Source organism: Hylaeus anthracinus, unplaced genomic scaffold (assembly GCF_026225885.1).
Source record: "Hylaeus anthracinus isolate JK02 unplaced genomic scaffold, UHH_iyHylAnth1.0_haploid 11997, whole genome shotgun sequence".
Lineage (NCBI taxonomy): Eukaryota > Metazoa > Arthropoda > Insecta > Hymenoptera > Colletidae > Hylaeus > Hylaeus anthracinus.
Window position 1 is genome coordinate 3,602,993 of NW_026534344.1, and position 24,496 is coordinate 3,627,488.

Consider the following 24,496-nt stretch of genomic DNA (forward strand, 5'->3'; position numbering starts at 1 on the left):
AGAGAGAGAGAGAGAGAGAGAGAGAGAGAGAGAGAGAGAGAGAGAGACCGGATCGGTAGCACGTTGAAACCTATTATTCCAGCGAATTCGATGGAACACGAGTGCAGGGCAGGGGAGGATCGAAGAAGAGAAATGGGGGTCGAAACGTGCGATGGCATGCACCGACGTCGGACTACTGTCAATTTTTAAAGAAACGTTAAAATTATTATAGTCACGTGCAAACTCAACGTTTAATCGATTTCTTAATGCACGATTCGAAGTGTACCATGCGCAATAAGCTGGCGAGATCGGTATACGCGTCGAAACCTACTATTTCGGCGTGTTCGATAGCGCATAACTGCTGGCAGAGGGGAAAACCAAAGGAGAGAAGCAGGGGTTGAAACGTGGGATGGCACAAAACCGGCATTGGGCTCGCGCTAATTTTACATCGCTTAAAATTTATAGACGGGATGTTAAGGCGCTTATTAAGGCAGCGCTCGAGCACCCTCTAAGATTCCGTAAGTTTTCCCCTCGGAGCTTCGGGGTAATAGCTCCTCCTCGAGGGCCAGCCGACAAATTAGTTCCCCTTTCCTCTTTGTCCATCTTTTTCCTCGGTCTTCGGCCCGGCTTCTTTTTTTTTTCCAATCGATAAGTTTTCTAATCAGACGGAAGTTTCGGGAACCAGACGGTCTTTGCGAGTTCGAATCGCCACGACAGGGGCTGCGGGGCTCGTTAAACTGCACTCTTGTCGCCGACTTTCCATCCGGGTTTTCCTTGTTCGTTAATGTCGAAAGGATTGATTAACGAACGTCCGCATCGTTAACGCGTTCGAATTCCTACAATAACTTACGATAACAACGATAACGAACGAGAGATCAACAGACTTTTGTGAGATTTTTGCGAAATGCTTCTAGAAACTGTTGGCCGAAAGTGTCCCGGATAAGCACCGCGTGTAATTAAAATTCTTGCGTCGACCGCTCGAAAAATCACGTCCTGCGAACCGGAATCTTTCCCAGCTAGCGTTTACAACGAACTCTCGGGGATGTCGACGAATTTCTCGTCGTCGGATGAAAAATTCCTGGTGTCGGCGGTAACGCGAACGGCAGAGGCGTCCGATTTCGGGGCGGGTTGAAGTCGAACCAAGGGAAAAGAATTGCCATCGGTTGAGTGTGCGTGGGTGGGATTGCCCGGGGCGAAACGGACGGCCGGAGCGATTAGATCTGTCGCGGTGAACCAATTTAAATGGTTCCGGAATACCGTGCGCAATTAGCGGCCGACGCTTAAATCCGGGATACATTATACGATCGGGAGATAGGCGTTCGATTTATCTTGCCGCTCGGCAGCTTTCGTTTCCCCGATTATTTACCGGTCGCCGGATCCCGGACATTTTTAATTAGCTCTTAATTACCACGCCGCGTAAATATGTGAGCGCGGACCCGTTAATGCTTGAGCGCGGCGAACCGCAAGCTAATGGAACAGAAAATTCGAATGAGAAATCTCGTGGCGCGAGAACGCGGACGAAAAACGTCCCTCGTATCTCTTCCGTAGCTATTTTCATATGCTTGTCTCCGAGAGAATATCACCTGCGTTGCGTGCTTGTATACTTTATGCGTACCTAGCCCGTACTTTTTAGAAACCTTACACGCCTGGTGCAAACGTTGCTGTCATCCGGTGTAAACGCGGACGTGTAAAACGCTTAGTTCGCGCTGTTTTAGTGTTCATATCAAAAACGAGTGTTAACCGAATCAGGGAAGCGAATCGTTGCCATGTTGTAACGTTCGCCACGGTACACGCGGTAATTTCGTTCCGAGCGATAAGACACGCGCGAACCTTACTAAACCGTGAACAAATTTTCTAACGTGTTCGTTAACTCCTTGCAATACGGCGTCTAGCGCACGCGGCTACCTGGAAAATTTCTATCTTACTGGCTCTTATTTTTGAATTAGAGAGGATATCGATTAGCGACAGTGCGTAGGAATATCGTGAATCAAATCGTCGAACGAATACCGATCGTTTCAACGGGCATTACGCGCATTCGTGCGCGAGTATTAATTCAATTTCTGCCCGATATCGCTACACACGGTCGATGCTCGTGCAATTTACGAGACCCACCCCTCGTTCGCGTTCTTATTGAAACAAATATCCGCGAGTCCGCGATTACGACGAATACGCGATTACGCGCTGGAAACCGAGCCTGTCGCCCTCGGATGATCGCGAGTGCGTCGGAACGGTCGTTTTAATCGAGACAAACAACGCGGAATGAGAGCACAGTCCGTAGGGAAAAAATGATCGTTCGACGTTGCGAATACCTGCTACATTCGTGCAATGTACCTCTATAAAAATACAGCCTGTTCTATGCTTTTAATCGACTAGTACGAAAACGTGATTCTAAAAACTGCGATAGGAAAAGTTGAATTCCGCGATGCTATCTTTTGATAAGATTGTTACTGGAATAATTGTAATTTTTTCTTTTTTCATAGAGCAAAATTTTAGCCGCGTCAACTGCCTAAATATAACCGTCTCTCTTGCGAACACCATACGCAGCGCCGAGGTTTCGCTCGCTCCTTGACCGAGTCATAAATCCTACGAAACCCAGACAGTGTCGTGCTACCTGTCCGCGAACTATACCAAAAAATATGTCGCCATTAGCATGCACTCGCACGTGCAAAGATTCAACAGCTACAGGCGACATTAAATTCGCAACGGAAAAAGTGTTTCACCGCGAGATAACGCCGGTCGTCGGAACGTCCCTGACTGTCTGATTGAGTGATTAGTCTGGTTTCGATGAACACCTTTTGGACAGTTTTATGTCCCAACGTGAATAGGGGGATCGGAGATTCTCATCGATGATGACCATCTCATCGATATGGTTCCGTGGTAGATCGCGATTGGAGGAGTCACGAATAGTTGGGAAACACTGCAGTAAATCCATCGACTATAACCGAACGGTGCGTATGGACGACCGGCGTCTCCCTTTCCCGCGCGAGCTTGCGATAATCTCTCTTTCGAGCGGCCTGTTTGGCAGCTTTTCAAGAGCAACGATACCGTGATACCATTGAACGCGGACCTGGAATACTAATTAGCGGTATGTGTCAATCCATGAAAACTGTATTGACTGGCGAGCGACAGCGGTCCATACACGGCGTATGATTACCCGAAACCGATTCTAAACTCGTCACGGTTCGATGACGCTCGACGATACCCGACCAATCGTGGCCAACCGGAACGAGGCTTTGAACGTATCAACGGGGGATGACGCCCGCGCCGGTATTGAGTCGGCTAGCTGGACGTCCATTGGGTCGGGAACGCGGGTGCGTTCGGCACACGCGTTTCGTCGTGACGCGAATCGCGAGCGAATAGATATGGTACAGGTCGATTCGCCGGACGTAATACCTGGGGGTATAATATCTAATGCGGCGAAACAAGGCTACAAAGAGCCGGGCCTGGTTGGCGCGAGCTCCGAAGGTTGTTCGTAGCGAGGTTGCAGGCCTAATGCGATCGACTTCCTGTCGATTAAACCGTCCGATCGGGTCGAGCACTGGCGATGACTACTGTGGCGTTCGCTGCTCCAAAATGATCGGAGAACGTAGCGAAATTTTTAACAGGTTTCTTGCCTAGCCTGATTCGACCGAGTTTCCTGCGGGGCTTACCTGCAAACCTACGATACTACCGAGATGATAAAAATGGACACGGTTACCGAATCGCGATTAAAGAAACCGTTCGGGAACAAGTGGACAGAGAGTTGGTACAAAAACAAACGAGAATCGAATTGATAGCAGAGGGAAAGTTGATAGACCGGCAAAGTGGTGGAAAGAAAACCACGAGCTGATCGTTGGGAGACACGAGAAACGGAGCAGGGATAAAGGGAAAGCTGCGTGTACAGCGACCACAGAGAGGATGAAAGACAGAGACAGCGAAAGGGATTAGCGGATGGATAAAGAGGACTGTGTGTATGTATAGTGGTTGCAGTGGAGGTGGAGTTGGGTGAGCGATAAGCGATGGGATCGAGAGAGGAGAGCGGAGGTGTGCGTGAATGGTAATCAAATCAGGGACACAGGGAGGGGGCGGAGCGGAAGGTGGACAGGAAGATGGAGAGACAGCGCGTATGCTGGCTATCGGGACCGTGGAAGAGAATAATGCGAATGGAGGTGTTCAAATAGAGAACATTTCTATGCACAGAATGTAGGTAGCCAAATAAAGAGCTGTGAATTCTATTTATCAATGAAGATGGAAGCTTCTCCTGAGTTAGCTGTTTCTGAGTTCTTCGCTGTTAACCAATACCGGAGAGAACCCGAAGTGAAGCTAAAGGTTCTTATAAAACGACGAGACTTAGAAAATTATTTGTATCGCTGTTTACGGATCTGTACCGTTCGAGGAACCAAAGGGTTTGCGTCGTCGAAACTATATCAAACCTTTAATTACACGTAACTAAACATCCTCCAGTAACGTTTCGAATAACGCAGTATTTACTCGTTTCTTAAAGTTCCGAGTTGCCAGCAGCTGATTTTCAGAGTACGCTCCCGAAGGTTTCTGAGTAGAGGAGTCAATCCGGGAAGCACTTTTCTCGTTTTAAAGTCAACATCTTCGGACCCCCTGGTCTCGACTACTTTAGCTCCAGCAGAAAGTAAGAAATATAGAAGAAAGTAGGTGAAAGGTAGCAGCCGTAGCACGGGACCAAGAACTAAGAAGCCAGGATAATCTGAGAACCGAGGAGCACGCGAAAAATATGCGGAAGAATGAAACGAGCCCGCAAGAGTCCTCGATGCGGCAACGACCGGCGAGCGGTTCGCCTGTGGGGAACGACGAAGTAGGACTCCGTGTTCGAAGTCGGAAGCAGCAGGTTTCAAGTGCCTCTCTTTTTCCGCAGATGTTGCACCAATAGCCCACGGAAACATTGACCGTTGCCGGGATATTACGGACGGTTCGAAGCGCCACACGTCGGCCAGATCGATGGGCGATGTTTCATCGAAAGACGACGGAAGTCTCGAAGATACACTGGCGACGCGACGGAACGATTTAGGGGACAAAGGGGAATTATAATCGTATTTTAAGCTGGCGAACGAAAGACGACGGCGATGGAAGACGTCGATTGTGCATCCAATGGTGGGCATTCCGGAAACTGATTGTTCGCGCTGATTGCACCGCATGGTCGGAGAGTTGTCTCCGGTACGGGGCTTTGTACTATCGAACGATGTCGTCCGATAATCCACGGCGTAACGCGTGCACGCGATCTTGGAGTCCTCGTTGCCCCGAAATTGAATTTCAACGAAATCGCATTTTTACTATAACAAATCAAATAAATTTCACGCATACCTTTTCGCGCGTGGCTCCCGTTAAAACCGGTCGATTATTTTTATCGCGTGACGTATAAATCGTGGTTTTATCGCGATACTCGGAGGTAGGTAAGTCCTCGCGACCGGTCCGAGTTTCGAAAGTCTTGGTAGATCGACCATCGACCGACGACTAAAACGTTGCGAGCGAACTCCTATGGCCACGTTATATTTCTCCACTCTACGTGGCGGGTTGGTGAAAATTTATGAAGGGCCTAGTGCTCGTAAGCGCACGAAACAAACGATATCGATCCGGAAGTTATTTACTTCCATTAACTTCCACCGTATAACCGAGGGTGTATGCTAAGCGTTTACATCGCCTGGACAGCGGACCGCCCTAGCCGCGACGATTTAGGGGAAGCGCGACAATTTAGGGAACGAAAGGGAATTATAATGGCGCTTCGGGCAGGGGAGATGAGTTCGCGAAGATCGAAGGGGGGTGGCCGAGGGTGTAATATGTGGGTCGAATATTGCACGCGGTCTCCGGTTAATTCGGAAATTACTTCCGCGTTAACTTGTACCGATTAAGCTCCGACGATCGCATTTGCTACGCTTCGACTTCTTCGAATAGATGCATACGCGAATGATTGAATCGTATGATTGAATGAAGATTGAATTGTTCTAAAAGTTTTTGTACTTTCGAAAGTCTCTCGCCGGACTATTCGAATGGTATCGACCGAACAAGGTCGATGGATTGCTCGTTGCCCTTAATCCATATAAACGACGAATAGAAACGATAGGCGAACTCGGGTTCTTCGAGGGGAAACGATTACCTCGGCCGGTGTCAGGCTAGAGAGCAAGTACGCGCTACTCGATACAGCTATTACTCGGTCGGCTGACACGGAGGGAAGTGTTCGGCGGAGAGTGCCGACGAGATAACAGGATGTGTTCATTGGATAAATTGTTAGCGATGTCTGGCGCGGCATTATCGTTACTGCGGTTTAGTCGACCGGTTGACGAGTATCCCAGAGTGGTACCCGAAGCTTTCCATCGGCGGGTCAAATTCGCTGTCAGACGGACGGTATTCATATTTTTCGTAAGGTGACGCCGATCTCGGCGAGTTTTCGATTGCAGCTGAGGCAAGGAAATCGTCATCCGCGGGAACTCCATCGGGACGATCGGCGTCGATTTACGCGCGCTGGTCGCACGATAAAACGGCAATTATTTTTCCGCGACGCGAGCCCCAGTCGAATCGATTCGTCTCCCGTAATTGTAAACCGCGAACGAGGGATTTCCCGTTGACGAATGGCGACAGAGGCGAACGATTCCTGCGGAAGCTCTCTTCATAAATCCAGCGGAAGCCAGCTCGAAACCCGTTCGCACGAGGTGCACCGAGTCGGGGAATATTACCTAGCGAAATGATTGTTTTCACTTACTTGATAAACAAATTAATAATGCATCCGCGTATTTATCGAGCAAAGGTACGATGCGTTGGTTTATATACTAAATACGTAAATAAACAAACAATGCAATCGATAACCCTTACGCTTCGAGATACCCATGAAATTGCTCTACTGGCTTTCAATCGTGGTTGTTCTTCCGCAGTTTTCCAACGATTTTCATAAATACTGGAATCGACTCTTTCAGATAAATAAACAGTGCCGAGAACAACAGATCAAAATTTAAAGCGGACGCGGTCGTTGTTCGGTTGTTAGACATCGATTTTCCAAGAATGTTACGTTGTCAAGATGACTGGAGTTCTAGGTAGAAATGCGACATTCCAGGTGAGGGATTTCGAGAAATATTATGAGCTCCCTGGATTCCTGCTCGCTGGAGGGAATCGAGGTTCGTATGCGTGGCTCGATTCCCGGGGGTGCCGTCGGAAAGCTTTCGAAAACTTTCATGCCCTGTATCCAACGAGCGCTCCGAACTTCCTTTATCTTCGACTTCTCCGCAACCCCCGGCCTTCATTTGCTGGATTTATATTTACGTATCCAGCTCCCGCGTCCGTCGGCTTTTTTCCTGCCGCGGAATCAGATGGTATCAGCGCGACGGCGAACAAAGGATACGCATCGGGCTGTATTATTCACCGCTATTCGATCCTGAGAGACCCGGGTAGCTTCGACTTCCAATAAACGTAAACCCCGTCGGCTCCTCGCGACCCTCTAACCGCGACCCTCTGTTTTCCGAAAGTTTGCGCCCTCGACTTTCTCCGGTCGTCTTCGACGTTCGCCTCCCCTTCGACGTTTAAAGTCTTCCCATCGTTGCTCCCCTTTCGAGACGGTCGTATCGTCGAAAGCATCGGGAGGATTATTCAACGGCTAACTGTTTTATCCGACGATAGCCTGCTGAAATTCATTCGGAGTCATCGAAGATTCATGGATTCCGTAGTTAAGAGCCATTGTCGAACCCGAAGGACGTCTCCATTTTCTAGTCTCGGCCGATGGCACGCGCGAGCGAGTAGTCAGGCTCGGTTGTTTGGGACGATTGTCGACTAATTAATTCACAGATTTGGTTTACCTCGACGAACGACGAGAACCGCAAGAGTCGGAGATACCTTCGACGTAGCTCGCGTCTCGTCGCTTTAAAGGTCTCGAAACGTACAGTCTGGCTTTTGCCTCCCGGCCATGCCGACTCGTTATCCCGAGGCTTTCGTTCTCCTTACCCTCTGGCTTCGTATCCGTCTCTAGGTGCACGTTACAGCGTCGGCTACGCGCGACTCGGTTGCTTGCGTCTACATTGAGTCGAGATTAAACCAACTTTCGACCCGATAAATTCTCCAATTTAACGGATTAACGTATCAAACTATCGCGCGAGCGCGAGTTAGGCGACGATCCTGAGAACAGGCGAAAGTTCAACCGACTTGGCGAATTCACTTTAATACCTCGCGGATCCTGTACGCGCGGGTCGCGCAACTTTGACGCGTCCGTTGCTTTGTTCGTTCGTTCTTCGAGCCTGTCGTGCTATTTATCGGGCGGAAACTAATGCCCGACGTAATTAAGCTCGAGATAGACGCATCGGTTTGTCGTTACTTTTTTTGAGAAAATAAATAATGTTACGACGCCTCGATGATCCATCGTTGAGGCAGCGTGAAGGTGTCCCGATGTTCAGGTCGCCATTCAAGAACCAGCAATTATTCGGATAGGGAGAACAGTGACAAACCTTGTACAGTTCGGACGTTCCGAAAAACTTACAACTTTTGCTTACTCTAATCCCTACAACAATCTTTATCCTATCCTTATTTTAATCTCGAGAAATGAGCAACGAGTAGCGAAAGAGATAGAGAGCGCATCCTTTAATAAACTAAATAAAATGAATACGATACACGTCTGACGTATATTTCGTTCAGGAATAAAGATCGAATGCTCCCGTAAACGAGTAATCCAATGGTCGATCGATCGAGCGAACGTTATTAAGCTCCCACCATATCGCGCAGCAACGTCCATCCCAAACCACTGTCCGCGACGTCGACCGAAGTTTCTCCGTCGAGCGCGGCGTTTCCGTTCCGCGCGAAACTCCCTCGAGCGTCGCGAGACACCCTGTCGCGTACCATTCTAAAGATTCAATGCGCCTCCGTCGGCCGAGGCGACGGAAACGCGTCAAACTATGCCCGACGCGAAAGTTCACGCCTTTCACGAGAGCGCGGGATTGTCCAGCTCGGCTATTCGAATGCACCTGGTCTTTTAGCAAACTTCCGAATTAGCGCCAGGTTTTCGCAGCGATACGATGCGACGATGAACGACACCGAGACTGAATACGCGGCCCCGTACTGGCCGCTGCGCAAGTCAACGCGTTGACCGTTCCATGGATTTTTGTTCAATGAATTATTTCGCGTCGAACATCTCATGGAAAATCGCGAGAACAGATGGCTCGTGGTATGAAATATTTACTTACGCCCGAAATGGATCTTCGTTTCGACGTCGCGAATTGCTGACCTCTGAAATCACTCTCGACATCGGTGATCACCGCTGAAGAGGTATTCGGAGTTTTCTTCGAGAGTTCTTCTCTGGACTTTCATTTCCCCGGCCGCTCGATCCGAACGTACCATTCGAGAAGAAAAATCTACGAGGAATCGAACCGAGGTCGAGAACTTTCGTTCGTTTCTTGGTTTTCAAGGCTCGGCGATTCCGTCTATAAACGCGACACCTATCGATACGCAAATATTTCACTCGGTTGGCTGCGATTATTCTAGTCGACGTAATCGCGGTCGTCGATCGCGGCTATAAGCGAAGTAGACTGCACCGAAACGTACAGTGAGTCGAATGGATTTCTCCCATCCGATGGGATCCATTGTACCGTGTTTACGAAGGAGAGAGAAAACTTTTGAAAGGATAATTATTCCATCGTCTCTGCGAAAGAGCTTCGAGAGGAACTCGTCGAGAGGTTTCCAAGAAGTTTGCATTCGGTAGGATATTCGAGTCCTTTCTAGCGTGTTGCAAACAACTATTCGGTGGCAGTTTCGGTTCCCTAACGCTAACGTTGCAACGCGGTTCGCTACTTCGGGCTGCGCGTGCACGCGCAACAAAGTCTGATGATGTAACTTCGTTGCGCAACATGGTCAGGAAGGGAGCGACGTCACGCGCAACAAGTGCCGAACAAAGTTTCGTTCGAACCAAAACCATGTTGCGTCTCGAACGTTCGAACGAACGTACACTCCGTCGTTAACGAAGACACGTATCCGTCCAAGACGGGCGAGGAACTTTCTCGAACAACGTCCTTTCTCTCGAGAAATGTCTCCCCGCCGGTGTGATACGTATAAATACGGCGAGTTCGTCCGCGCGATCTTTCCCGCCGAAAAAAAGCAGATCTATCTCTAACTTCGGTATACAGAAATGGTTGCCACACGCGCGTTAGATTGAACTCCGTGGTAAAAATGAAAATCGGAGGAAGAATATTTTACGACGTGGATATTTTACGTGGATCGTCCCGTGAATACGGAGTTCTTGTGGACTTCGGGACGCCTGATCCGGCGGGTGGAACGTCGCGACGCGCTTCTCTCGGGTTACTCGGTTTTCGCCATGGCGCGGTATCTGATAACACAGACGTAAACCTGAGATAATACTCTTATATCCTAACCACCGACAGGAGTGGTTCAAGTTCGAGCTCCGCCCGGGTATGTTCATCGCGTACAGGAGATAAAACCCGCTGAGAGGGCAGGGCGGGAAGGCTTACCGTGCGAGTGTGCTCCCATGAAAGTGGCGATACTTTTGTTTCCGTGGCGAGGGTGAAAGGACGGGAAATGTTACCGCGCGAGATAAGTCAGGATTTGCATGTTCGTCTGAGAACGGTACGCTCCCGGATGAATAGATTTCGAGCATCGTTCTTTAAGAACGTGATCGATGAATGCATCCTCGCGCATGTTCAACTAACTCTGCGACAATGCAACGATTTAACGATCCGACCATGGCCACGACATTTATTTGGAGATTGTTTGTTAGCGTAAGGGATGAAACGACAGAAATTACACAAAGATAAAATAGAAAAGTGGTTAAATGGTCGTAAGCTTCGGTCTAATACCTCCCCGATATTCGAGAGTGAAGGGGGTCGAAGGCAAAACGCGATGGTCGATGTAGGAGAGCCGAGCGTCCTCGAGGCCGACTGTTGCGTCTTGAGGGTAGGTCCGAGCGAGGCTCGGCCGCTTTAGACACTTCCGTATGCAAATGCGAGGGCGTACAATCAAAGCGCAGCCGGGACGATACATATTCAAGCGGTCAGGATGGGTAAACACCGGTCCAAACCAAGCGCGGACGGTTTACCATTGGGCCGCCTGCAGCTGTACACGCACACTGCCACCGTCGGCGTCGGCTAACCCACGACGCTCTGCTCTGTATGCGGCGAGGAACACGTCGTATGTAGAGTCGAAACTGAATGGCGTGGGGGAACGGCACGGGGAGTGGGGAAGCGTCGAGACGCCCGAAGGTACAGGAGGTATACACGACCGGGACACAACGGAATCTAGCGGGGCTCTATGGCGGATATATGCTGCGTACACGGCCGACAGGGCGAAGCCCATCAATTTCCCATTCAATTCGCAGTCTCGTCTCTCGCCTTGCGAATTCTAGAGTCGACGCCCGCCGCCGACTCCTCGTCAGGTCATCCCTCTCTCGATTCTCGATCCGTCTCGAAGATGCGTTCCCGCCGCGTGAACGTCGATTCCAGCCACGATCCCGATTTCTGTCTAGTCACGTCTGCCTCGCGCGAATTAAATATTGGCACCTCGCGGATAATACCTACTTCTCACCGGTGGTATTTCGTGCTGCGCCTTCGAGCGAATGGTTTCGAATAGGCGGGGTAATCGATTTCGGTGACATTGGGCTCCCGAGGGTTCTTTCGAAAAACTAGCGCGCTGGTCGTACCCTGCCATTATTCTGGAAACTTGCGCGTATAGTTTGATTATCCGCTGCTGGATCGGATGGAATTGATCGCGTATTAATGTCGGATGCTGTGGCATCCATACCGTGCAAACTCTGCAACTAGGTCGCCTTGGTTATTTCCGATGCTAACGAACTAATTAAACGAGGCATAGTTTTATGTTCATATTGTAGCATTTATCGGAAACAAATGTTTTTATAATAAATTTTGTTTTTCGCTATTCCTACTAGTCGCTATATACTACTTTAAATAATGATGCTTGTACCGACTACCTGTGCCTCTAATCTCTCGCGTACGTACGCTGTGAATTTCAAACAACGATCGCACGAAAAACCGTTGTTTTTCGATACGGTCTGGCGCCCCGTGCACGCTCAAAGACACTCTCGGCGAACAACGCAAATATTTTCAGCTATTTAACGAACTTCGTCATCGTCGTCGCGCGCGGCGGGCCACGAACGTTCAAAGGGTGAGAAATGGAACCGTGGCGCGACGTAGCGCTCGTCGCCGCTCGCAATTAGCGTGCTCATCGCGGTGCTCGTTGTACGTCAATTTCATCGGGACAATAAGCAAATTAATTCTCGTGGATCGCAGTTTGATTTCGTTAGCGTTTTCAGCGCGATGCTCGGCCGCGCAATTTCGCGTCAGCGCCGTCGTTATGAAAACCCTCGATTGCATTCTACGGCTGCAGTTTGCTCCTTTTCGTTCCGTTGCGACGCGACGCGACGTTCTCTTTCTTTCGCGAGATAAATAGTTCGATTGTCGATACACTTTTCACAATTTGAAATCAAAGAATTCTAGGTTTAATTAACTCGAGTTTGTTTTAGGCGCTTTTGGTATATTTCGCTGACATCATAAAGCGAAACGATTTTGCACATTTCGTAAAGTAAGAGCACTTCTATTATTCATCGTAATGTTAATTAACATGTCACGGATACACTCGGCTTGCCCGATATTGCTCCTCCTTCATTTTTTCCCATGTTTTCGTTTTTTTTTTTAGTTTTAATAAAGCACGCCATTTCACGGCGATGCCCGAACCGACGTCTCTCTGTAATTATTCATCGGCTCAAGCGATTTACCGTCCCTTCTAAGCTCCGCTCGCACTTCTCGTCGGCTAGCTCGCTCGCGCAGCCAATTATTTTTTAATCCCACCGCTCCTGTACGACGTTCGCTGTGATTAAAACATCTCCCCTTCATAACGGAGCATCTGTTAATTACCTATCGATCCCACGACATCATTACCTAAGTGCTACATAATCGGAAAGTACTTCTGGACCAGACGGCATGGACACGGGGCAACTGCTTTGCCCCGTTGGTCGGCCTAATCAATTTTCCATTCACCGTCGCCCATTGACGGATGACTTACGACGGCCAGGGGGTTTCAATAAATCAGCATCCGTCGTTCCGCGCTAAGCCCGCCCATCCGTCTTCCGAGGAGATTTCATTTTTTAACAAAAACACACCCAGAAATAAAGAAATCGTCGCAAAGCGCACCGGCGAATAACGAGAAGTTAGGCATCGTTCGTGTCGAGGCGATCGATCCGTCGCGCGTCGAAGGGACAACGTACCGGGAGACGGGTTGTCGTGCCGGCGCGACCGGGGCCGTTTCTTTCGCGTGTTTCGAAAGATCTTTCGACAACGGAAAACGCGGCGGACCTGTGATCGACACGGATGGAAACTGTTCATTTCATCGTTATTTTTCTATCGGGAAGCTTGTTTGGAACAGAATTTCCCAGTTCGGCGGCCGGCAGTCTAAAGCGAAAGATACGTAGCGTTACGTAGAAGGCGAGGATAATGGCTACACACGATACGCTCCCTTTCATCGTTGAAGCCGATAACCGCGAAGAATGAATCCGGGTTATCCGAGTGGCCTGGGCAATTTCTTCTCCGTACACCGCGCCACGAGGGATCGCAGGCCGGGGGTAAAAAGTTCCTTCCGCGAAATGGATCGTAATAACGTTTCCTCGCCGTGTTCGCGGCGTGAAATTTTACGAAGTTAGAGCGGGACGGTTTCTCGTCGGCCGTGACCATCTCGCGTGCAATTTATTAATCTCTGTAACACTGTGCCGCGAAGAAAACCTGGAGGTTCGATATTTTAACGTCGTTCGTTTAACGCACGAGGACGTCAACGAGGATCGAGGTACGAGTCCTCGAATTAAGGGTTCGTCGCGATTAGGTGTGCGGCCTTTAGGTGGCTCGATCCGGTAGAGTCAGTAGTCCGAACCGAACCAATCGCGACAGCTTCGAGCCGTTCCGATGCTCGAGCCTTCTTCCTCCAGGTAGAGCCGGTCTCTACGTAGATAATGGATACCTACATTGCACCGAGTGTGTGTGGTACGTAGAGCGGCTTATCGCAAGCTCGCAGAGGGATGCCCAGCGGCGGCTTATCGACTCGCCTGGCTTGACAGGCTTCTACGCTCTCCTCGAAGCAGCCCGGAGAGGATCGTAGGGAGATGATGAGCTCCGATCGAAAGTCCTGAGAGACTTTCGACCGTCCTCGTAGGACGCTGCGACGTATACCGAGTGGCGATAGTGCTTGCTACGTCGAGCGAGTTCGATTGTTCATCGAGACAAACCGGGAAAAGCTATCGGTGTCAAAGCTATCGATAAGCAATGTTCATACTCTTTAATTTTCGACTGTGTCAACGTTCCATAAAATTGCACTCGGACAGAAAAGATCTTTTCATATTTTTCTGCCGCAGGAGAGAGAGAGAGAAGAATAGGAATTGACTGTTTTAATTTAGATTGATATCGCAACAGTGTCGCTGGTTCCATTATCGAAAGGGGGAGACCTCGCAGAGACGAAGAAAGTTCATCAATTACCTGTCTTTCCACGCAGTCGGAGCCTTATCAGAAAACAGAGTTCCGCGGAAAAAAAGACATCGCCGAGAAAATTAATAACCTTTAGCGTTCAACGTTTCGACGTGGTTACTTACGAGACAGTGGTATACTCGTACCTCGTAAACCAAATACCGTGATCGATCTCCTCGTACAGACATCGAAATATCGCTTCGACCGATAATACGTGCATGAAGATTCGGGACTCGAATACGATCGAGAATACTCCTCGCCTCGGGGTGTACCGATTTTCCACCACGAATCGCTAGCTTCCGAGTCCTTTATTTCCGCGAGCCACGAACTGTCGTGCTCACGTTTCTATTTGGCCTTTTCGGGATTTCGGACGCTGCTCCCGGCGGCAGCTGCTTAAGTCAGGAGCGACTTCATTGCTTGCGAGATTTGCGGAGCGCCGGCGCTTTGCTCACGGATTACGCAAATTCGACAGTCGCCTCTGGATATACCGAGGCGAACGTCCACTGTGCCGGTTCGAATAAAAAAAAAAACGTGAATTTTTTTCGACAGCTGCGCGTCGTCATCGCTAACAGGACGATCGATAGTCAGGACGTAACGAGATTTAAATTAGTGCTCGCGAGATGTTACGAAAAAGGAGACACGTGCTCGTACGATCGCCGCCTTACTTTAACCATTTGAATATAAAGTAAGAAAAATTGATATTCGCGAAAATATGTTTGCAGCGAAAGACCTGCTTCTGTCAAAAGCAGCATATATCCATTTTTTGTACCTTTTAATTTCTCTCTAAAATTAATTTCCGCACCGTTTAACCGACTTCGAAAAGGAGAAGGTTACTCGATTCGACATGTATATTTCTTTTTTGTGTGGTCTTTCGTAGACGTGTTCACTTTGAAACCGTTGGTACTAAATGGTTTTACGTCGGAGAGGAGTAACTATAAATGGTGTCAAATGTTGCAACGAAATTCCGGCTACCATGCTTTTAGCGCAGGAAGGTGGAATAACGAACGTTATATTTATATAAAATGGGTTTAATCAATCCGTTTCAGGATTCGAAAGATCGCCAGAGCGTTATCCGTGATGTTATTTTCGTTCAATGGACGATCGGAGAACAAATCCAGGTCTTCGGGCGAATAAGGACACGCGAGGTATTTCAATTCGGCCTCACGACCGCCTAATCATTTATTTACACCGCTGAACCGTGAATCGACTGTATTTGCATTCGACGCCATTAGCAACAGGCGCGTGAAGAAGTAGTGCGGCGACAAAGTGGATTATTGGGACAGTGTTCGGCGTACTTACAGATTGTAGTGCACATCCGCCATGTTCGGTCGATAACGAAGCGCCTGGACGAACGCCTCTTCCGCCTCCGCAACTCGTCCCTGGGCGCTCAGGATGCTGCCCAAATTACCATAAGCTGCAACAATCACAACGGGACTCTTGTTATAAAGCGACCTCGAGAACACAAAAAATAACGTTAAAGGTTGTGGACATCAGCGAAGAGCTATCAGCGTCGGGTACTTGATCGAATAAAGTAAAATAATGCTTCTCAAAGAATTCTTCGTTCCGAGAAATTTGTATGATTATCAAATTAGAACGACAAACTCAGTTTAGCTGTGAAAAGAGGATAGAACATTCTGTCGAAGATACGCGGAGAAAGTACACAAAGTTCCGAGAAAAAAGGAATACACTTTTGCGGTTTGATCGAAGAAAACGACATTTCACGTACACAGACCTAATACGAAGGACCGATATATTTCTCTCGTGATATATGTTTTTAAACGCAGCGCACAGCTCCTCCTCGAAAAGCAATAAGACGCGCGCCAGGTACTCGCCGAACCCCTTTTCCTTTCGTCCCGGCCGTTCTTTTTCTCCGCCGTTCCACCCCGCTTCTTTTTCAGTTCTTTGTATTTACGAGCAATAAAGCCGTACACACGCGACCGCTCGACGTTACACTCCGGATAGCGCGAATATCGCGCAGGAGCGCGCACGGCTATCGTCCAGCTCGCTTCCGCTTTATCTTCGGCCAACAATATCGCCAATAAAACATTTCTCGGGCACCCTCGGCGCTCGTTCGTCCCGATAGCTACTCGAGCAAACAGTAATAAATGAATCCGCAGTCGTAAAATTGCTTCGCGATCGCGAAAGAGACGACCCACCTTCGCGGATACTCCCTTCGGCCGATTTAAGATCTCCGGATGGCCGCGATGCGCCACTGGAACATGAACCGTGCAACGAAACTTCATTATTTCGACCGTTTATTAATACAAGAGCGACGAAACGATAAATTCGCAGAACCCGCGTTTACGAGATACGTCGATCTTGTCTGCGTTAGGTAATATAATTTCCATTCGATATTTATTTCTATACATTTTAATATGTCGCGAAGAAGTTTTATTACCCCGCTCGCTATAAAGACTGACAGGAAAAATACGCTGCCATTAAGTCAGAATCCTGATAATCTCGTATAAAGAATGCAGCGGTTCGTCGTTTCGACTTTTCTTAACGTTAATCCACGAAGCTTTCGCGAAAGCCTGGTATCGTTAAGGCGAAACACTCGAGTTCATCGAGCGACCCGCGCTCCAAATACGCGCCTTAATTCACCGCCCAATAATAAAGTGGAACGCGCGAAAGAAACGTGCTCGAATGCTTCGAGACGCGCAACCCGGCGACGCGCGTTCCATTCTCCGGCTTGCGAATGTACAAGCAATTCAGTTCCGCGCAAAAATTCGAATCGCGTCGTATAATTAGAAGTCTCCGGGAAGCTCGGCAAATTTTAGCCAAAGACCCGACATCTTGAATGAACCTTTTACGCTATTCATAATTCTCGAGACATCTGAATTTCTCGAGAGTCGCGGAGGGAAAGGATCGGCCGTTAATTAAAATTATTTTCTACTTACGTTTTGCGCGCAAGTAAGATTAACCGTCGTGGAATTATTTTTAGTCCGAGGATACGTGATACGAGACGGTATTAAAAATAATAACGCCGAGCTACTTGAAACGTTGAAACACAGGAGGCTTTGCGATAAGCCCGTGGATGAATACAGGAAAAGAAAGTCTCCGTTTTACGCGGGCAACGCTAGTTTCGTTGCAATTTATACATTCTGCGAATATTGTAGGTGTATCGAGAGAGATACGTAAGTTTCAACTCGACGACGAGGGCGTCTTTGAAATTTTGCAGGACGAAAATTGTTGTTGTTTCTCTACTCTTCTTCGCAACGGAATAGGTACCCTACGGTTGACACGACTGTTCGCAAACATTATTTCCATCGCTGTACAAATATGTATATCTTTTCATGCTAAATTCAGTGGAAGGGTTGAGTTTTTCATATCGTATCGAACAAGTGTAGACCTGGACGCGTACGACTGGCTACAAATGAGGCGAATGATAGATCGAATGTCGCACGACGAACGCAAGAGCAGCGCTTTATCGGGCGAAAGAAAATAATGGACAACGCGTAAGAAAAAAATGAGTGATGCGAGCACGAGCTATAACTCGAAAGCTGATTGTAAATAAAATAGGAACACGCGCGAACAGGAAAAAACCGAAGAAGATTATTATCATTTATTACCGATTACCGCGTATGCGTTCCCCTTGGATAGTCGAAATTCATAAATAAAGGACGCGACGGAGTCGATCTTTCCCCGGAAACGAAAATTCGATCCATCCAGAGGCGACTCGACGATAATACCTGACGGCGCGGCGGGAGCTACTGTTTTAAATCAGTCACGATAAATAAACGCGATAAATCGCCTCGGGGCATATTTCATCGTCGCGCGATCCCATCGAGCTATGCCCGTACTATAGGGTTTGGCACACGGCAGCTTGGCTAACTTGGATAACTTCTAAGAAATGTACCTGAAATCGAGGGGATTGTTTGCTATAGCCTCGAAGCATGTAACGTGATCGAATACGCGCGATAAAGAGATCTTTTTCTCAACATTTTCTAATCATCCCCTTCGCTAATCAAACGTCACGCAAAGGGGTGGGTTTAGGACGAGTCAGGGAAAAGAAAAAACAAAGAAAGAATCCACCACGCAGTTTCCTAACCGGAGAACCGGGATCGGAACTTTTGTATAAACTGTCTCCGCATCGGACTATCTTCTTTCAGCGCTCTCTAACTTCTACGAATCAAAGGATACGTTTGCTTTTCTCTGTTTCTTTTTTTTTATAAAAAGTCACGGGGAAACGTGTTAATTGAAAATCTGGGTTATTGCTCGCTGCGAGTTAGTTACTATAGAGTAACGTAAAATTGGAGCGTAACGTTTCTCGCGTTCTACTCGTCAAATTTGTACTTTTATTTCCAGGAGAGAACGGTTAGCGCGAACGCGCGTAAAAAAAAGCGCTATTTTATATCTCCGTGCGGTCGGTGGCGGATGCAACACGGTAATACGCAATTTCTGTTGGCGCAATTAAAATGCGTCGCGATTCAGCCGAGCGGCTGGTTTGATGGTGCCGATGCCAGGTTGTAACGGCCGCTGGAAGGGTTGTCGGCGGATGTAACCAGGCGTTTGCCTCGCGTGACCGTCCCTCTCGTCGCCCGCCTACACCCGCGAGCGCTCTTTTCGCGCGAAGATTAAAAGGGAAACAATGCAGGGGACGCGACAAAGCGAGGCGCATCGCGGAAACGCTCAACCGGCGTACCAGTTCTCGCTGAACGAGCGTTACAAGGTATATTACCGTGCTGGAATGAAGTTGTCCGGGACTCAACGGAAATAAGCAACCGCGATAATGGTTTTGGAAGCGGCCGAGAGAAGCCAGCGACGGGAAAGGAGATCCGGGCGGGTGCATCGGACGGTTCGGGGGGTAATTAGGATGGTCTGGAAATCGTATGAAGCGGTCGGAGTAATCTTAGATCGGGCAGATAGGTCGTAAAAACGAAGACGGATGCGCAAGAACCGACAGAGACGGATAAGGGAAGCGGTAAAACCTCGAGGAGGGTAAGAAAGTCGCCGGGAAACCGATGCACTCCACTGCTGTGTTTGTATCACCGAATTGATTCATCGAGTAAGAGCAACGACAAAGGAGAAAAGAGAGGAAGATAATTCGTTTATTACACCCCCTGGAATAAGGTTGCCCGTATTTTCGTCTACGAATATTTAAAGGTAGTCGCACGAGAAACGTAGCAAAGCGAGCGAATAGAAATAGAATTCGACGTGGAAACTGTAGGTTGACTCGGAGAATAGAATCGAAACGGTCGTAATTTCGCAAACGCGGAGGGTCGACCTCCTCGAGACCTCTGGACGCGGACGGCGCAATCGGAAGACGGATAACGATCAAAATTATAACACGGGGACGCGGAAAATGGCGAGCAACGAACGATGGAAGGAGTGTAACGACTGCGAAGGTAGCCAGCGAAGGTATAGACGTGTTTAACGAAGATAGATAAAAAGTGGGACGAAGACGGATAAGAGGTACGATAAAAAAAAAGGCGCGCGAGAGGCGTGGGTGGGTAACGGAGAGGGTGACTTACCGCGTCCCCCTATCGCATGTCGCGTATCCGCCTTCCCAAGCAATTTTATGTACGCGGTAGGCGGATCGCTGGCTAGCTGGAAGTTCGAGATGAGAGGATGGATAGCGAGAGCACGGCCGTTGGCAGAACGTCGTATAACGAGAGAAAACTGCGAGCGATATCCGACGAACGAGCTGATTTTCATTTCACCGTAGCGAGGGTAGGTATATTTCGTCCCCACAGACGTATCTGGTTTCGATCATGGAAGCCGCTCCGTTTGTCATAGCACGCGACGTTTTGTTATCATCATCTTTTTAATTGTATCGCGCACCGTACGCGACACGTATCTTTATGGACGCGTTCTTTTCTTCCTTCGGTAAACCGACAATTTCTAATCGTACGTACTTCCTAAACACGTAGGTATATGCGATACTCACCCTTCGGCGGATTAACGTTGAGAGCGGACCTGTAGAGGCTCTCCTCGTCGAACCAGTCGGCATTCCTGAGGATCGTCTTCGCCGACATAAGGGACACCAGCACGACCGTGGCGAGCAATACCGATCTGCCTCGCCTTCTGGACCCGCTTTTCCTGGCTATTCGATAACATCCAGATATGGAGGCTCCTACGATCAGGCAGGCGCCAACGCTGGGCAAGTAGAGAATCCTCTCGGCTATAACGAAGCCCACGTAGAAGAAGAGGTTGCTGGCGGGAAGAAAGGGAAGCACGAGGAAGCCCAGCGATACCACGACACTCGTCGCGGCAGCTTGTCTGCTCGCGAATCCGTTGCTCGAGGTCATCGAAGACCCCAGCCCTGTTCTCTTCGCGCAGTGACAATCGCCGAACGGGCCGTTGTTGTTGTTCGCGGCTCGACAGCCGTCCGTGTGGCAGCCCCCGGCACGTCTTCCGGCGCAAACGGGGCACCTGGACGCGTAACGCGGGTAAGCCTGCACCAAGCTCAACGAAGAGTCTCTGGCCGAGCGACGAAGAGTTCTGATGGCCCAGATCGACGTACCGATCAACGCCGCGTACAGGCAAACCGACTCGAGGTTCCTGACGTCCAGGATGCTAGTTACCCTCGGCACGGCGTCCATCGACCAGTCGAAGCTCAACGTGCTGGGGCAGAGCAACATTTTTACGCTGGCCGCGGGTAGATAGAGGAACGTCAGACCTCGCGTTAAACGAGACGGATGTCTCGCAGTGGGATTGTCCGCGCTGGCGAATTCCGGCCTCGTACCCGTGATCCTCAGCCTGCCGAGGACCAGAAGGGCCAGACTTCCGGAGAGGACGCCCACGCTGCGGGCGCGCGTCAGGCCGCAGTTCACCTGTAACGATAGCCAAACAAGTATTTGTCAACGTATCGATTTCAGCGAGTTATTCGTTAAGTTGATACAACGAGGATATCGCCAGTAGCAACAAATTCTGAAAAGAAACATTAATGAAATATCATTCAAGCTGAATACCTTTTAACGCGACACCCGGTTGAAATAAATAAAGCACCGAAACAGAGTTTGCCCGAGTCGCCGCGATTCGAACAGAATTCTCGCGTGTGTATCTCGAAATATTCGTACGCTTTTAACGAAACGACGCGCTAAAAGGGTTGGATGCGAAAGCAGATACGAATACATGAAACGAGAACATTAATCGAGGCTTCGTCCAGCCGCGACATAGACGACGTTTCGCACGTAATTAAATGGAATCTTAATAACGATAACGTATGTTTGAATCGAGAACGGACCACCTAGGTTCCTCGCTTCGAGGGTAATTTAACCGAAATGTCTCGTGTCCGAGAGCACTTTCCAAACTAATTTGACCGGACAGTGCAAACATACTCCGACGTCCAAAGGAGTCGCCATTCCACGTCGAAAAGATTAATTTACAGGAAATAACCCCTCGACGGTTTTTAGGTATCCGGCAAAGCAGGAAACGCCGACGCGTTTCCGTACCTTCACGTCGAACCTTAGGTATCGCGAGAAAGCGACGAGGGTCGACAAAATGTTGAAAGCGACAATAGTTTATTTAACGAGCGAAACGGTAACGAAGAGCGACGAGAATGATTCGATTTTGCTGAAAATCTAATGTAACGTTTCATCGAAATTCACTGTTTCTTTCGTTATTTCGAGGATCGGCGATCGACTTTGTTGCAACGTTGATAAATAATATTACTGTATGCAAAGCGCAAACGAAAGGATCGCTGGGATGTGCTGGATGACCTGGCCGATAAATAAAGACAAAAGTTGACCGGACGACGGTTCGAAACGAGCCGAGCTGGAGAACGGAAATGCTCGTTCGAAACTGGGCCGTGTTTCCGTCCTTTCGAAACGCGTCCCGCAAATCCGAAACGGAAAAATAAAAGTAGAAACGCGCAGCGACTATAATTGCAGTTGGTTATCGCGAAGTCGGGAGGAAAGCGCGCGCACCACGCTTAATCGACGTCGACGCACTCGAAAGTCGGCGTCCCGGGCAAATGAGAAGCAACGTCGAAAGCTTTTAAAGCGAGTCGACGGCGACATTTTAATGTTAAATTGCAGGTCCGTGGAAGAAGTTGCGGTGATAATTACGAGCTTCGAAATTGCACGGACCTTGTTGGCTACGACGATTACAACTTTGCGATATATGGTTTGAAATATTTTTACTTGAAAATGATCACGGCGTATTTTTACAAATGCGTAATAAATATTGGTAATCGTAGGAGAGTTTGGAAGCTGCGATTAACGGCTGTCTCGCGAAAGCGGGTTGAATTTCGGGTAATCGAGGAATGATAGCTCTCTTCTCCTTCTCCCTCTGAAACTGCTAGGAAGTTTGCGTCAGGTCGGCGTTGTCGAGAAGGAATAATTCGCAGGGGTAACGTAACAGGGTTACTGGATGATGGTGGCATCGCTGGTGTCGTCGTAGCCGGCAATTCTGGCCGGAAGTACGGAAACAAAGGACTCCTTTGACGAAAGGAGGAGAGGATAATTAACGGTAACACTGCGTCGCGAGCCAGGCGGCTATCAACGGCGATAAATTAGATCACGGCGAGGGCGATATCGTTGTACGAATGCATGTATTAATAATTTACCCCTGCTGGACCGTTATAAGGTAAAAATTTGAGTTTGATCGTGAATGGTATTGGCAATTATCTGACATTCATGTTTCAAGATTATTTCCCTAGTTCTCCGATGTCTCATCCGCTGCGTGCATAGTTTCTCGCCCGAGAAACATACCGGAAAATGACAGTAGAAGAAGTTCTATAGCGACGGTGACGTTTCCGCTTTCCAATAGAGCGTAGCAACGTTCTTGGTCGAACGCAACCGGCAAGAAACTCGCGCAGGAAACGATTTTCCTTGGTTCGCGCGCTAGAAAGGTTAGCGCGGAGACGATGGAACAGGAAAGGTGGAGGTACGAGAAATAATAAGAGGAAAAATATGGGGAAAGTGAGAAAAAGGAGGCAAAAGGGTAGAGAACTGCGGAGGACAGGCACGAAAGAGCCAGGAAGATCGAGTTCCCGCGCGACGCTACACTCGGAGGGGCGTCGGGGAATGCGAACGACCCTTGGCACCCCTCCAACCCTACGAGGGTGGCTAGGTTGGCTGGTTGGTCCGCGACATGCATCACACCAGGCGTCTGATGCATCCAGCGCATCCGGATGCAATGTGCTCGAAAGGCGAACGGCTGGAGGCTCAGGCAAAGGCTCTAGGTGTGCCTGGAGGTGGTTCGAAGGTGGTTAAAGCTGGCTCGAGCTAGTTGAACGCGGCTGGAGATGGCTCACCGTGCATCAGCCTGCTGTCTCCAACAGGATCGCTGGTTGGCTCGAGTTTGCACATGGTGCAGCGCAGTTGCGTTATCGGTTACACGCCTATCTGCCGCCTGTGCGCGTTCCCAAATCCTCGGTACACGGTGTCTCGGAATCCGCGAGCAATCAACATTTTACCAGGCGGTGTAGGACGCGAGGAAACTCTTTCTTAAAAAAATACGCGAATACACGTGGAATGTTCGAGAAAGAGATCGAGGATACTTTGGATCTACTTTTCGATCGTTGGGTCAACGATTACTCGCGTTGTCGGCGTATCTTCGATCACCCAGTGTAGACGGATGAGATTCGAGAAACTAGCCAGGAATTCTTGGAATACGAGCGCACGTGCGCCGCGCATTATCACGCGAAGAACCATTAGACGGGCGCAATGAATTCTCCGGCACCGCCGGTTGCTTATAATTACCGAGACCCCGGTACATTTATGAATAATCGTATCTCGTTATCAATTCGTTTCCGCGGTTCGCATGACCCCGCCCGTTCGTCTACTTTCCCTCGTCAAGGGTAATTTGATCGCGTCGTTCTACTAGACCAGTCCATTTTCGGTTGTTAATATTCGTAATGGCAGCCGGAAGCGCGGACCAACGCAATCCTCCGTAATGCAACTCTCGAAACGTTAATTTACGCTAATGTGTCCGGGACACGTGAGGAGCGGCGCGGTTCGACGAACTTTGTCGCTTTGCGAACGCCCGGAGCTGGATTGCTCGAGCTCGTCAAAGTACTGTATGGGTATAAACTAATACTCGAACTTGCGAAAACGTATATTAAAAGTTGATCAGAGGGGATGGGATGCCGCCTGCGAAAATCCGCGAAGAACAAGAAATTT

The 24,496-nt window shown here is 49.0% G+C and overlaps 1 protein-coding gene across 3 annotated transcripts in view; it reads right to left on the reverse strand.

The window, feature by feature from the left end:
• LOC128889391 (protein O-mannosyl-transferase TMTC2) overlaps positions 1-24,496 on the reverse strand; it is a 157,842-nt gene that overhangs the window by 50,468 nt on the left and 82,878 nt on the right. For all 3 annotated transcript variants that reach the window (XM_054146982.1, XM_054146979.1, XM_054146981.1), the window contains exons 4-5: positions 20,317-21,202; positions 15,729-15,843 (exon numbers count right to left, since the gene is read on the reverse strand). In XM_054146982.1, coding sequence (XP_054002957.1) covers positions 15,729-15,843; positions 20,317-21,202 — 1,001 coding nt within the window. The remainder of the gene's footprint in view (positions 1-15,728; positions 15,844-20,316; positions 21,203-24,496) is intronic.